The sequence below is a fragment of the Aotus nancymaae genome, unplaced genomic scaffold (assembly GCF_030222135.1).
Source record: "Aotus nancymaae isolate 86718 unplaced genomic scaffold, 86718_ANA_hifiasm-v0.15.2.pri h1tg000003l, whole genome shotgun sequence".
NCBI classification, from domain to species: domain Eukaryota; kingdom Metazoa; phylum Chordata; class Mammalia; order Primates; family Aotidae; genus Aotus; species Aotus nancymaae.
This window is the reverse complement of record NW_026988414.1, coordinates 6702790-6716350: the sequence shown is the minus strand read 5'-3', so window position 1 is coordinate 6716350 and position 13561 is coordinate 6702790. Positions and strand designations below refer to the sequence as shown.

General features: G+C 41.6%; 1 protein-coding gene across 6 annotated transcripts in view; it reads left to right on the top strand.

The window, feature by feature from the left end:
- GAPVD1 (GTPase activating protein and VPS9 domains 1) overlaps nt 1-11772 on the top strand; it is a 103449-nt gene extending 91677 nt beyond the window's left edge. For all 6 annotated transcript variants that reach the window (XM_064377987.1, XM_064377984.1, XM_064377985.1 and 3 more), the window contains 5 exons: nt 1064-1251; nt 2273-2486; nt 5915-5987; nt 7340-7537; nt 9407-11772. In XM_064377987.1, coding sequence (XP_064234057.1) covers nt 1064-1251; nt 2273-2486; nt 5915-5987; nt 7340-7537; nt 9407-9547 — 814 coding nt within the window. In that variant the 3' untranslated portion in view covers nt 9548-11772. The remainder of the gene's footprint in view (nt 1-1063; nt 1252-2272; nt 2487-5914; nt 5988-7339; nt 7538-9406) is intronic.
- The last annotated feature ends 1789 nt before the right edge of the window (nt 11773-13561 follow it).

The following is a 13561-nucleotide window of genomic DNA, read 5'->3' as shown; positions in this document are numbered from 1 at the left end:
ATTGGATTTTAGTCTGGAAATGTAGTTACAAATGAGCAGTTCCAAATAGAAGAGAGCAGTTTACTTCAGCTTTGCACAAAAGCAGGTAAAGAGGTATGCCTATATGTGAGGCCAGGACAACTAGAATATCATATTCCTTTTTTTAGAGGCGATAGGAAAGACTACTTTCCTGGACCAGAGAAGCAGAAGTAGCCTTAGGAATTGCTGTGCTTTTTCCACTGCCATCCCCTGCTAATGATTATGGAGAAAAATGTAACTGAGTTGCTTAGGTAGTAAGGAAGCTTCAAGGCTTAGGGAATGGGCACTCTGGTGATTGTTACACTTAGACTGTAAGCAAGTAATTGGTGAAAGATGTTTGTGACCTAGTGATGTGTAACCTGTATTTGTTATTTTTAGTCATCTGTAGCTGTCAATTTCCTGTTAAGTATGAAGTCTTATAGCTCCAATATAAAATACACCACGTACACAAAGGGGCTTACTAACGTTTAGTGAGTTAGTTAACTAAGTCTTCAGCCCCATAGAGCCTTCCAAACATGCAAAATGGGTTTGTTCTTCATCTGGCACCATGATCAGTCTCTACCATGTCTGCAGCCTGACATGCTACTTTGTATATTTGCTACTGAAGAGAGTACAGACATGCTACTTTGTAAAACCAGTCTGTGCAGTAATTTTTTTTTTTTTTGAGACGGAGTGTCACTCTGTTGCCTAGGCTGGAATGCAGTGGTGCAATCTCGGTTCACTGCAACCTCCACCTCCCGGGTCAAGTGATTCTCCTGCCTCAGCCTCCCAAGTAGCTGGGATTACAGCTGCACACCACCATGCTCAGCTAATTTTTGTATTCTTAGTAGAGACGGGGTTTCACCATGTTGGTCAGGCTGGTCTCGAACTCCTGACTTTGTGGTCTGCCCACCTCAGCCTCCCAAAGTGCTGGGATTATAGGCGTCAGCCACTGTGCCCAGCCACAGTAATTTTTTTTTTTTTAAAGAAAAGTTAGGACCCTTATTCTTCAAAGAAAGTATGTACTGAATATATCTGACGTCATGCAAAGTATTTTTCCTTTTAGGAAAAGAGCCCCATATATTGCTTATCTCACTCGTTGTCGACAAGGACTACAGACCACACAGGCTCACCTGGAAAGGCTGTTGCAAAGGGTTCTGCGGGACAAAGAAGTGGCCAATCGATACTTTACCACTGTCTGTGTGAGATTACTGCTTGAGAGCAAAGAAAAGAAGATCAGGGAATTCATTCAAGGTAACTCAATATCTTTAAGCATCTCCTCAGCTGTAATACTGTTGGGAAGATTTGGAAATACTGCTTTGTTTTGCTAGTTCAAGTATCTGCATGCCTTAAATACCCATTTATTTTATGGAATCTTAAACTTTGATGTCAAACCAATAAATTGCATTTCTCTCTTGGATTGAATGTTTATAGTTAATTTTTTTTTATTTATATATTTTTATTTGGAAATGTTTATATCAGTGCAAGGAAACAATTTTGAAGACACTAAATGTTATCAGTTACATTAGTTTATTATAAAAGAGAGATATGAAAATTATTTACATGATGAAAGATTTCAGGACTTCAGTGGAATGGGCAGCTTCACATTGATGCCATTTCAATAGTGACTTATTTCAGTCTACGTACTTTCCAAGAATGTCACCATCTCTAAATAGGAAATAATCCTTGTCATCTAGAACTACTTTGGTGCCTCCATATTCTGGGAGAAGAACTTTATCTCCAACTTTCACGCTAACTGGTTGAATCTCTCCACCCTTTCCTTTAGAACCCGATCCAACAGCGACTACTGTTGCTTGCCACACTTCTCCTTGAGATTTTTCTGGAAGCATAATGCCTCCTTTGGTTACAGTTTCAGCAGCACTCCTTTCAACCAATACTCGGTCAAAGAGTAGGAGAAACTTTCTAAACGCCTGTCCTGCCATGACTCCCTCAGCCTCAGACTCGTACTCTGCTCTGGCCTATAGTTTATTTTTTAAATTGGGGACATTTGGATTTATACAAATTTTCTCATTTTTTTAAACCAAACATTTTTTTAGAAACATATTTTTATAATAAATTTCTTGCACTTAAACTTTCACATATTTCTTACTTTCTCCTGGTTTAATTATATGGATACATATTGTCCTAAAATAAACCACACTGATTAAGATCATGGTGTCTGCATAGCTAGTGATTAAAATTATTTATATAATTTCCTTTTTAAAATTATTCAGATAGTTTTTATTAAACTAAAAATTATTATTTTGCTCTGGAGACTTTCAGAAACTCACAGCAGCTGATGATAAAACTGCTCAGGTGGAAGATTTTTTGCAGTTTCTTTATGGTGCAATGGCCCAGGATGTCATATGGCAAAATGCGAGTGAAGAACAGCTTCAAGATGCACAGCTGGCCATTGAGCGAAGTGTGATGAACCGGATTTTCAAACTTGCTTTCTACCCTAATCAGGATGGGGACATACTTCGTGACCAGTAAGTACTTCTATGCTGAGTGCCTCTGTGGGACTACATAGGGATCTACCAGGTAGCCCATATTTTAGACAAGCTATACGTGTAACTTAGTATCTGATTGTAAAAGGAAATGCATCGGTGACCATTTTTCACCTGACAGAGTTACAGGATCAAAAAGAATGATAATACCTAGTTTTCAAGGATGTGGACAGTCAAGCTGGAAGGAGTAGAAATTGGTATGGCCTCTTTGGAAAGCACTGCTGTTTACTCTGCCTTAACTACTCTTCCCTTCCTTCCTGCAATTAAGTCTTTATCATCCCTCAGGTCTTGACTGAAGTGTTGTTTTCCTGATGAATCCTCTCCTGACTAGGCTACATCCTGTTAGGGCTCTCTCAGGTCTGGGTGCCTTTCTTTAGCACTTTCCAGTTGCCATTTGACATCTGTGTAAGTCATGGTTTTTCAATCCAGCACTACTGACATTTGGGGCCAGATTGTTGATGATGTGGGAGGCTATCCTATACATTATAGGATCTTCAGCAGCATCACTGGCCTCTGCACACTAGATGCCAGTAATACCCCACCAATTATGACAACCAAATGTCTCCAGACATTCCCAAATGGCCCTTGAGGCGGGTGGCAAAATTCTCCCCTATTCTTTTTTTTCTTCTTTTTTGTTTTTGAGATAGGGTCTCGTTTTGTCACCCAGGCTGGAGTGTAATGGCACGATCACAGCTCACTAAAGCCTCAACCTCCTGGGATTATGTGACTAAGTGATCCTCCTACCTTGGCCTCCCAGATCACCGGTACTATAGGTGCACATGTGACACCTGGCTGATTATGTATGTATCTATGTATGTACGTATATGGAGTCTTGCTCTGTCACCCAGGCTGAGTGCAGTGGTACAATCTTGGCTCACTGCAATCTCTGCCTCCTGGGTTCAAACAATTCTTCTGCCTCAGCCTCCCTAGTAGCTAGGACTATAGGCATGTGCCACCATGCCTGGCTAATTTTTGTTGTATTTTTAGTAGAGATGGGGTTTCACCATGTTGGCCAGGCTGGTCTCGAACTCCTGACTTAAGGTGATCCCCCATCTTGGCCACCCAAAGTGCTGAGATAACAGGTATGAGCCACTGTGTCCAGCCTTGTTTATTTTTTGTAGAGACGAGGTCTCATTGTGTTGCCCAGGCTGGTCTCAAACTGCTGGACTCAAGCGATCCTCCTGGTTCAGCCTTCCTAAGAGCTGGGATTATAGGGCATGAGCCACCGCACCTGGCCTCTCCCCTTTTCTTAATCACTGGTTTGTGTGATGGTTTGATGAATGTTCTCTCCACACTGGCTTGTTCCCTCTGCAAGACCAGGAAATAATGCTTTTATTAACCACTCTAATATTACCAGGCACAGTGCTTGGCTCCTAATGTGTGCTTATTATATATTTATTAAGAATGGGGCCGGACGCGGTGGCTCACGCCTGTAATCCCAGCACTTTGGGAGACCGAGGCGGGTGGATCACGAGGTCAAGAGATCGAGACCATCCTGGTCAACATAGTGAAACCCTGTCTCTACTAAAAATACAAAAAATTAGCTGGGCATGGTGACACGTGCCTGTAATCCCAGCTACTCAGGAGGCTGAGGCAGGAGAATTGCCTGAACCCAGGAGGCGGAGGTTGCGGTGAGCCGAGATCGCGCCATTGCACTTCAGCCTGGGTAACAAGAGCAAAACTCCATCTCAAAAAAAAAAAAAAAAAAGAATGAACAGTTGTTGGCTGGGTGCAGTGGCTTACACCTGTAATCCCAGCACTTTGGGAGGCCGAGGTGGGTGGATCACCTGACATCAGGAGTTCGAGACCAGCCTGGCCAACATGGTGAAACCCCTTCTCTACTAAAAATACAAAAATTAGCTCGCTGTGATGGCACGTGCCTGTAGTCCCAGCTGCTCAGGAGGCCGAGGCAGGAGGATCACTTGAACCTGGGAAGCAGAGGTTGCAGTGAGCCAAGATCGCACCACTGCACTCCAGCCTGGGCAACAGAGGGAGGCTCTGTCCTAAAAAAAAAAAAAACTTGGAAAAAATTAACCTGGAATGGTAATATTGGTTATTTTGGGGTAGTGAGACTATGGAAGATTTTGCAGTTTTATTTTTACTCTTCTGTATTTTTTTCCTTTTTTTGGAGACAGAGTCTTGCTCTGTCACCCAGGCTAGAGTGCAATGGTGTGATGTCGACTCACTGCAACCTCCACCTCCTGGGTTCAAGCAGTTCTCCTTCCTCAGCCTCCTGAGTAGCTGGGATTACAGGCACGCACCACCACGCCCAGCTAATTTTTGTATTTTTAGTAGAGCTAGGGTTTCATCATGTTGGCCAGGCTGGTCTTAAACTCCCGACCTCAAGTGATCTGCCCATCTTGGCCTCCCAAAGTGCTGGGATTACAGGCATGAGCCGCCGTGCCCAGCCTTCTGTATTTTCTTGAGCGCTGCTTCACAACCCTTTTTCTGACCTCAAGCATGTTAAAGTTGTTACTGTCGTTCTTAGCAGTGACAGTGGCTTACTCTGCATGACTCTCGGGTCTGTGTATAGGATCTCCGGGTGTGAGTTATGTTTGTGTGAAATATTTTTCATAGAAATTTTCAGATGTTGCATAGATATTTGAGAGAATTCACTTTCCTGCGAAGTGGGTTAGGATCCTTCCAATCTACCTTCCTCATTTGTTCATGGTCTCAGGGCATTTGACCCATCCCAGTCTTCTAAATATGCCAGATGGGGCCTGTTTTCTCTCCAGAGCACCAGTTTTTTTGGCTTTAGGCATAGAATAAGGAGTGGGGACATTCAAACCATATTGACTACAAATAGCAACTTTGAAGGAGATTATTTTTCCCCACCCTCCATGGCATTTCTGCAGGCCTTATAGAGTGTAGAAAGCCAACAGAGGAATTGGAAAGAACATTACCAGCCAGGAAGCTGGGTTCAGCCCCTCTACTGATACCTGTGTAGCTTAGGCAAGTCTTTTACCTTTTTAAGCCTACTTCTCTTCATCTACAAAATGAAAGGTTGGGTGAATGGTGGAGGCCCTTCTCCATGTAATTAATGTCTTTGGTTTCTGGCTTTTGATCCTTCTACTTCCTCTCACTTTTTTTTTGCCCCCCTCACTATCTTTTCCTCTACTTTACAAAATAATGTGTCCAAGCACTCCTACTAAAGGCTCCCCTCCTCTCTCCCTTGCCATGCTGTCTGGTCCAGAGAGGAAAGACTCCCTCTCCTCCCTGCATCCCCTTGGCTCACTCAGTGTTTCTGAGCAGATTGGAAAGAATACTTATCTAAGAGGTTCAACTCTTAGCTGTAATCCATATCTAGCAATAAGTCAACATGTTTCAAATGTTTTGTAAAAATCGATGACTATTTGTGTACCTTATTTTCTGAAATGTGTATTTACATTTGTATTTTGGGGGGTTTTCAGGGTTCTTCATGAACATATCCAGAGATTGTCTAAAGTAGTGACTGCAAATCACAGAGCTCTTCAGATACCAGAGGTAATGCAGGTTTATATAGCATGGGTAATGTTAACTAAATGCTGCATGGTATTAATCTACATAATGTTACCACGTTTTCAAGGAACTGCAATATGGTAAAATATAAAAAACCTCATTTGCACCCAAAGTAATTCAGTCTAACTTCAGAGTTCCCAAAGATGCTTCCAGAGGTTAAAATTCCCTAATCCAAAATAGTAGAAAGCCAGCTGGGAGGATCCCTTCCTTGAAGCCACTCCGTGCCCAGGCAGGGCTTCTCAAGCCAGCCCTGCTCTGAGGGGCAGTACCTCTCCATCAGCACTTTTATAGTCAGGTTTCTGCAGAAATGTTTTGAAGAAGCAGGAGGCTGGTAGCACTCCAAAGAATGAGAGAGATATGCTGTCTCAGGAGAGGTCATTGCATCTGAATGTGATCTCAGATTACCTTTTAGTCATTGATATTAGCATTTCTGTCCTACATCTCTTACAAAATAAGAAAACGGGAAAATTTCAGGTATTTGAGCTTTCTGGTTGTTTTTGTTACAACCCCCACTAATGAGACATTAATTAGCATAAAATTTTAAATGTCTTTGGTTTTTTGAATCTGTTATTTCTAGAGGAATTACTGCAACAATGGTACATATTTTTAAATTAACCTCCTTATCATGCATGATAAATCTGGTTGCTGTGTAGAGCCAGTTTAAGCTACTTTTAAGGAAAAGTCCTCTTTTAGTAGTTTGTATTTCTGGAATCAGCTACTAAATGTAGAGAAGTTCCATTCTAGCTATTTAAGAAAGAGAATGGTTTGAAATTTTGTGAGTTCTAGGTTCTGTGCTGTTCCCTTTTTCTATTAATGGATATCTGGGTTAACTATTTTTAAATGCAAAGCAACTTACTTAAAAATTTTTGCCTGGTGCGGTGGCTCATGCCTATAATTAATTGCAGCACTTTGGGAGGCCGAGGAGGGCAGATCACCTGAGGTTGGCAGTTCGAGACCAGCCTGACCAACATGGAGAAACCCCATCTCTACTAAAAATACAAAATTAACCAGGCGTGGTGGCGCATGCCTGTAATCCCAGCTGCTCTGGAGGCTGAGGCAGGAGAATTGCTTGAATGTGGGTGGCAGAGGTTGCGGTGAGCCAAGATCGCACCATTGCACTCCAGCCTGGGCAAAAAGAGCGAAGCTCCATCTCAAAAAAGAAAAGTTTTAAAGTTATGCTTCGGTCTTTGGTGGAGGGGAAAGGGGCTTGCAATGTGGTTTTACCAAAGAAAAAACAATCACATTATCCTTTGCCTCCTGTCATGGAGGTTGCAGTGGTCACTGCCCAGGATTGCCATTGGATTCAGAATCTGTGTATTGTCTGTGGTCTCACCTAGGTTTATCTTCGAGAAGCACCGTGGCCATCTGCACAATCAGAAATCAGGACAATAAGTGCTTATAAAACCCCCCGGGACAAAGTACAGTGCATCCTGAGAATGTGCTCTACAATTATGAACCTCCTGAGCCTGGCCAATGAGGACTCTGTCCCTGGAGCAGACGACTTTGTTCCTGTGTTGGTATTTGTGTTGATAAAGGTGGGCCCCTTACTACTATTATTTAAGGAGTTATGTGGAATTCTGAGCAGGTAGCACAGGGCTTCACACAACGGTAGAGATCCTGGCGCTTTCCCAAGTCACAGGCTCTGGATTACGCAGAACGAAAGTGCCTAATGTCAAGATTTGTTTTTTTTGAGACAGGATCTCACTCTGTCGCCCAGGCTGGAGTGCAGTAGTGTGAACTCAGCTCACTGCAGACTTCTCCTCCTGGGTTCAAGCAATTCTTGGCCTCAGCCACCCAAGTAATTGGGATTACAGGCATGCATCACCACTCCCAGCTAATTTTTTTGTATTTTTAGTAGAGACAGGGTTTTGCCATGTTGGCCAAGCTCATCTTGTGGTCTTGAGCTGCTGGCCTCAAGTGATTCACCCACCTCAGCTTCCTGAAGTGTTGGGATTACAGACATGAGCCACTGTGCCTGCCAAGATTTGTTCTTACCTTAGGGTTTTCAAAAGAAAGGATGGGAGGAGTAGATTTCTAGATGAACATTTTCAGCTTTTAAAGCAATGCCTGGGCTGGGCGCGGTGGCTCATGACTGTAATCCCAATACTTTGAGAGGCTGAGGCACGTGGATCACGAGTTCAGGAATTTAAGACCAGCCTGGTGAAACCCTATCTCTACTAAAAATAGAAAAATTAGCCAGGCTCAGTGGCAGGCACCTGTAAATCCAGCTACTCAGGAGGCTGAGGCAGGAGAATTGCTTGAACCTGGGTGGCAGAGGTTGCAGTGAGCTGAGATCACACTGCTGCACTCCAGCCTGGGCAAGACAGTGAGACTCCATCTCAAAAAAAGAAAAAAAGCAGTGCCTGAAGTTCTTGATTGGGGCTCGGTCTATAATTATTGAGTGAATGGGTGAGAGCAGGTTCTTTTTATTGTGCTTTACCATCTTCTTTCATATGGAATTCTTTGCAGTGCTTGTCATATAGGCTACCAAACTTAGCAATCATCTCTTTCCTTTTTTAGCCTCTTATTTTGTAATTGTAGTATAAAAGTACTGACATCTCTAGTTCTTACTGACTTTAAAATTAAAGTTTCATCATTTGAATGGTTTATTTTGAACATTTTGAGGGTAACCATGCATTTGTGTGCACACAGCCACTAAGTGATTATATCACTTGTGTTTTCCAGTCAGCTCAGCTGTTGCTAAAGTGTGTGTGACATACGTCTTACTATTTCTTAGCGTTGTGACATTTCTACAACCTGAACTCTTAGCTTGGAGGCAGAAACCCGTGGGGTTGGCCATCACAGCTCCTCCTGTTGGCCATCGCTCTTCTGGCTTCTACAAGTGATGAATCTAGTTCCTGTGTAGAGCCAGTTTAAGCTAGTTTTAAGGAAAAGCCTTGGATCTTCCTCTTAACCATTTAGCAGCCTGTGCCCTTTCTCACCACATGTTGAAGGTTAAAAAAACCAGGAGATGTTCTCTGTTACATCTGGCAACAGAAGGCATATCATCTTTTTTAGCTTTTTCTTTATCAGCTGATTCTCCCTGGACTTACCAGATATAACTCAATTTGCTTATAGCATTTATTTTGTTATCTAACATTTTGAAATCCTGGGATGCTGAGTAAAACCACAGCCTTCTTAGAAACCAGTGAGGCTAAGTGACTTGCAAGGATGGAACCCTCTAGATGGATTAGCTGAGATTAGAACCTGGGTTGCCTTTCCAACATATTATTGCTACTCATGGAAACTAAAGTTTACAGATTACTTCCAAAAAATAACTTTGGGATTGTTTTCAAAAAGATTGTTATGTCTTTGATAGAAGAACATTCAAAGAACCCTTAAATGATTTTGGCAGAGCTATGACATCTGAATAATTGACTCTTTTTTATTTTTCACTTTTCTAGGCAAATCCACCCTGTTTGCTGTCCACTGTGCAGTATATCAGTAGCTTTTATGCTAGCTGTCTGTCTGGAGAGGAGTCCTATTGGTGGATGCAGTTCACAGCAGCAGTAGAATTCATTAAAACCATCGATGACCGAAAGTGACCAAGACCAGGGCCCACCAAGGCAGCAGACTGTTAGTCAGACAAACAGATCTCTAAGAAAGCGCATCAGCTGCTTTGAAGGGTGAAGATTGTTTTGTATAATATTGTACAGCATCAGGCATTTTAAAGCAGCTCTTTACTAAACAGGTTAATGAACTAACAAGCAGGTTCTCTCGTCTTTGGGCTCTTTCCTTTCTGAGTTGCATATTCTATTTTCTTGTCCCCGAGTAGAGACTAGTACTACAAAAAGGGACCACATTTTTCAGGTAATTTCTAAATATTAAAAAACAGAAAAAAAAAATCTCTTAGAAAATTTCTAGACCCCCCTTTCTTTCCTTTTATTTTAAAAAAGAACAGTACTCCTCTTTTAAGATGCTATCTTATTAATAATGCATCTAATGGAAAGAAGACATGAGTTGCACTGAGGATTATAATAGTGGTGCATTAATGGCATTACCTATAAATACACTCACCTAAATTGAAAAGCTAAGAAGGAAATGTAAATATAATATATATTTATATTTGATGTAATATGGACATCTGCAGATTCTAATAAACAAGGACTATTGCTGATAGTAGGCCATGACATACTGTCTTGTGAAATGGTTTCCTTGACAAAATTTAAGCTGAGCTTAAAAGCAAAAAACAAGAAGTACACAGAAATATTTATTAAAGTGTAATACAGTTTATCGAACTTTCTAGGTATGGAGTTTGACGCACAGGGCTGCCTTTAATGAGTGTGAAAGTCACTAAGTCACGTAGACATCTCACCATGGAAGTTTGTGAGCCAGCATGTAGGGGATAGACTGATTACCATACACGGTAAAAAGGAACAGTGGATAGCTAATACTTACAGTGGTTCTTCTCCTCTGAAATAATGTACTGCAGAAATCCCAGACAGAGCTCCTTACAACCTTTAATTGTAATATATTTTTGATGATTATTCACATTGAATGCACAGACCAGGAATTCAGTGAATGTCATTTTTTAAAAAAACTAATTTGTATTGTCTGCTCTAGTGATACAAGTTTTACTAGTTATAAACTATTTTAATCAACCATTCTATTCTTATGGAAAAAAATCTATTTTGGCAGGTTTCTGTGCCTTTATTTCCCTCTTCTGAAAAAAAGTCTGTGTTTTCATAGTTTGGTTTGCATTGTATATCAATAATTAATCAGGATTGGGTTTTGGTGCCTAAAAAAATTGGCCAAGGAGGCACACTAAAGGTTCAAGCACAAGTCTTGTACATGGGCCATCACTGTCTGGTTTCACTTTGTATGTGTCCTAAACACATTTAGCTGCTTTTATAACAAACTCAGCCCCATACTTGAGTCCCTTGTTGTTTGCAGCACTTCCAGGCATCTTTTAAGGAAACTGTGACAAACAGCCTCAGGCAGATGAATATGGAGGTTGTCTGCTGTCTGCCTCTGAGATCTCCATGTCTGGGGATGCCTAAAGAAACTAGATTTTTTTTTTTTTTTTTTTTTTTTTTTTTTGAGACTGAATCTCGCTCTGTCGCCCAGGCTGGAGTGCAGTGGTGCGATCTTAGCTCACTGTAACCTCCACCTCCCAGATTCAAGCAATTCCCCTGCCTCAGTCTCCTGAGTAGCTGGGACTACAGGTGTGCACCACCATGCCCAGCTAATTTTTGTATTTTTAGTAGAGATGGGGTTTCACCGTGTTGACCAGGATGGTCTCAATTTTCTGACCTTGTGATCCACCCACCTGGGCCTCCCAAAGTGTGGGGATTATAGGTGTGAGCCACCGTGCCTGGCCAGAAACGAGATTCTCTTTATGCCTCCACCCCTTCTCATTAAGTTACTTTACAATACCAAAATAACAAATTGCATAGGAGTGTAGAATGTGGTTTCTGCCTTCTAGGGAGAGATCAGAATTAAACTAGTACTGTGAAATGTCCTTTTGAATGTTAGGTCAAGAAATCCTTGTAGAGTCATGCACTTCATGGGCTGTAACTGTCAAACTTGCCTAGTTGAAATCTCATCATAAATACATCATGAAGGCCAGCTGTGTGGTTTTTGAGACCTAGATGGCGGTCCATTTACTTTAGCATTTGATTCAGTAAATGTTAAGCAGCAGCAGACGTTGAATGGTTGAAACTCATTGTTACAGGATTTAACTCAAACCAGCGAGAGATTTTTTTTTCTCCACAATGATTGCTGAGTCTATTCCATGTTAACACTGTGGAAATAAATATGAAGATATGGACATTGCATCAGGGCTCTTTTCTGTGGAAGAGAAGGTGGTGGGATTGGGGTGAAGAGAAGGTGTTGGGATTGAAAGCAGGAGAAAGGGCTCTGCAGTGTTGGAGCCGGGGCTGAGGATAGAGCCCCAGAGATTTGGCATCTGTGACACCTCTGAAACAGATTGAGGTGCTTATGACTACATAGCTAGCAGAGGAGCACAGCACAGCTGTTTCAGGGGCAGCTAAGTTTCCCTCTGAAAATCCTGTCAGGAGCAAGGACTGCTTCGGCATTAACCATCACTGGTTTGATTTCTTGACAGGTACGTGAGGTGGGGAGTGATTTGATTTTGTTTTTTCAGGAAAGAGGAATAGTTGTTCCCTAAATGTTTATTCCTTCACTGCCCTCCAGTACTTGTTTTACATGAAAGATTAGTGCAAAAGTGCAAAATCAGCCCAGGAAACATTTAGTGGCCACAAATTACTACATAGAATTTACAAAGTTAGTGAATGTTAAATGGAGACAGAGTTGGCTCAGCTCCCCTGAAATCTTGTAGGATTAATTTATCTGAGGAAGGCCAGGCATGGTGGCTCACTCCTGTAATCCAGGCGCTTTGGAGGCCAAGGCGGGTAGATCACCTGAGGTCGGGAGTCCAAGACCAGCCTGACCAACATGGTGAAACCCTGTCTTTAAAAAAAATAATAATAATAATAATTTTAAAAAAATTGAGGAAAAGAAAAATCAGTTTGCATTTTGTATTAATATGCTTTTAGAAGTAATAGAAATACAAGTTGAAGATTATCTTTACTTACACAATTATATTTTAATTTTCCTTGAGACAGTCTTGCCCTGTCGTCCAATCTGGAGTGCAGTGGTACGATCTCGGCCCACCGCAACCTCTGTCTCCCAGTCTCAAGTGATTCTTATGCCTCAGCCTTGCTAGTCGCTCAGATTACAGGTGTGCACCACCACACCCAGCTAATTTTTGTATTTTTTGTAGAGACAGGGTTTTGCCACGTTGATCAGGCTGGTCTTAAATTCCTGACCTCAAGTGATCCGCCTGCCTTGGCCTCCCAAAGTGCTGGGATTATAGGTGTGAGCCACTGTGTCCAGCCACATTGTATATATATTATGTACGATATATATATGTATATATATATTATATACAATATATACAATTTTGTGGTTGGACACAGTGGTTTACACTTATAATCCTAACTGTTTGACAGGTTTAAATATATTTATATATATATACACACACCATTATATTTAAACCTGTCAGACATTTTGCTTTCTCCATTTTAGGTAAAATCTCAGCCACAGTAATTGCTTTCTTCTGCATTTTCTTTATAAAAACTTGCTTATGAAAGCCTTCTTATACAGATAGTTAAATTGCTGTTGAAGGAGAATCAGGTTTTCTGAGGGATTGCAAATAGATGTGCTGCATGGTTTTTCTTTTCCTGTGTCCTGGAAGCCTTTGTTTAAAGTAGGCTTTATAAATGTGTCCCTGAGGTGCATAAGCAAGAGAACAATCCCAGCCCTAGCACAGGGACTGTGTTCTTGCCATAAGAATTTGTAGCTGACTGATGTGCTGAACCTGGGCACTCTTTTTCCTATTGCTTGCCATGGGAATTTCAGTTTGGCCCAAGTAAGGTCAACTAGGTTTTGACCCAAATAAAGTCATAGGTTTCCTGTGTATTGGGTGTGAGGAGGGAAAGTCATACACTCGGAATTACTATTGGATTGCATAGAAGTGATAGAAGTGTAGTGGGGTTCACGTCCTCAATTGGTGCTTCCTAGATTTTTCTCTCCTG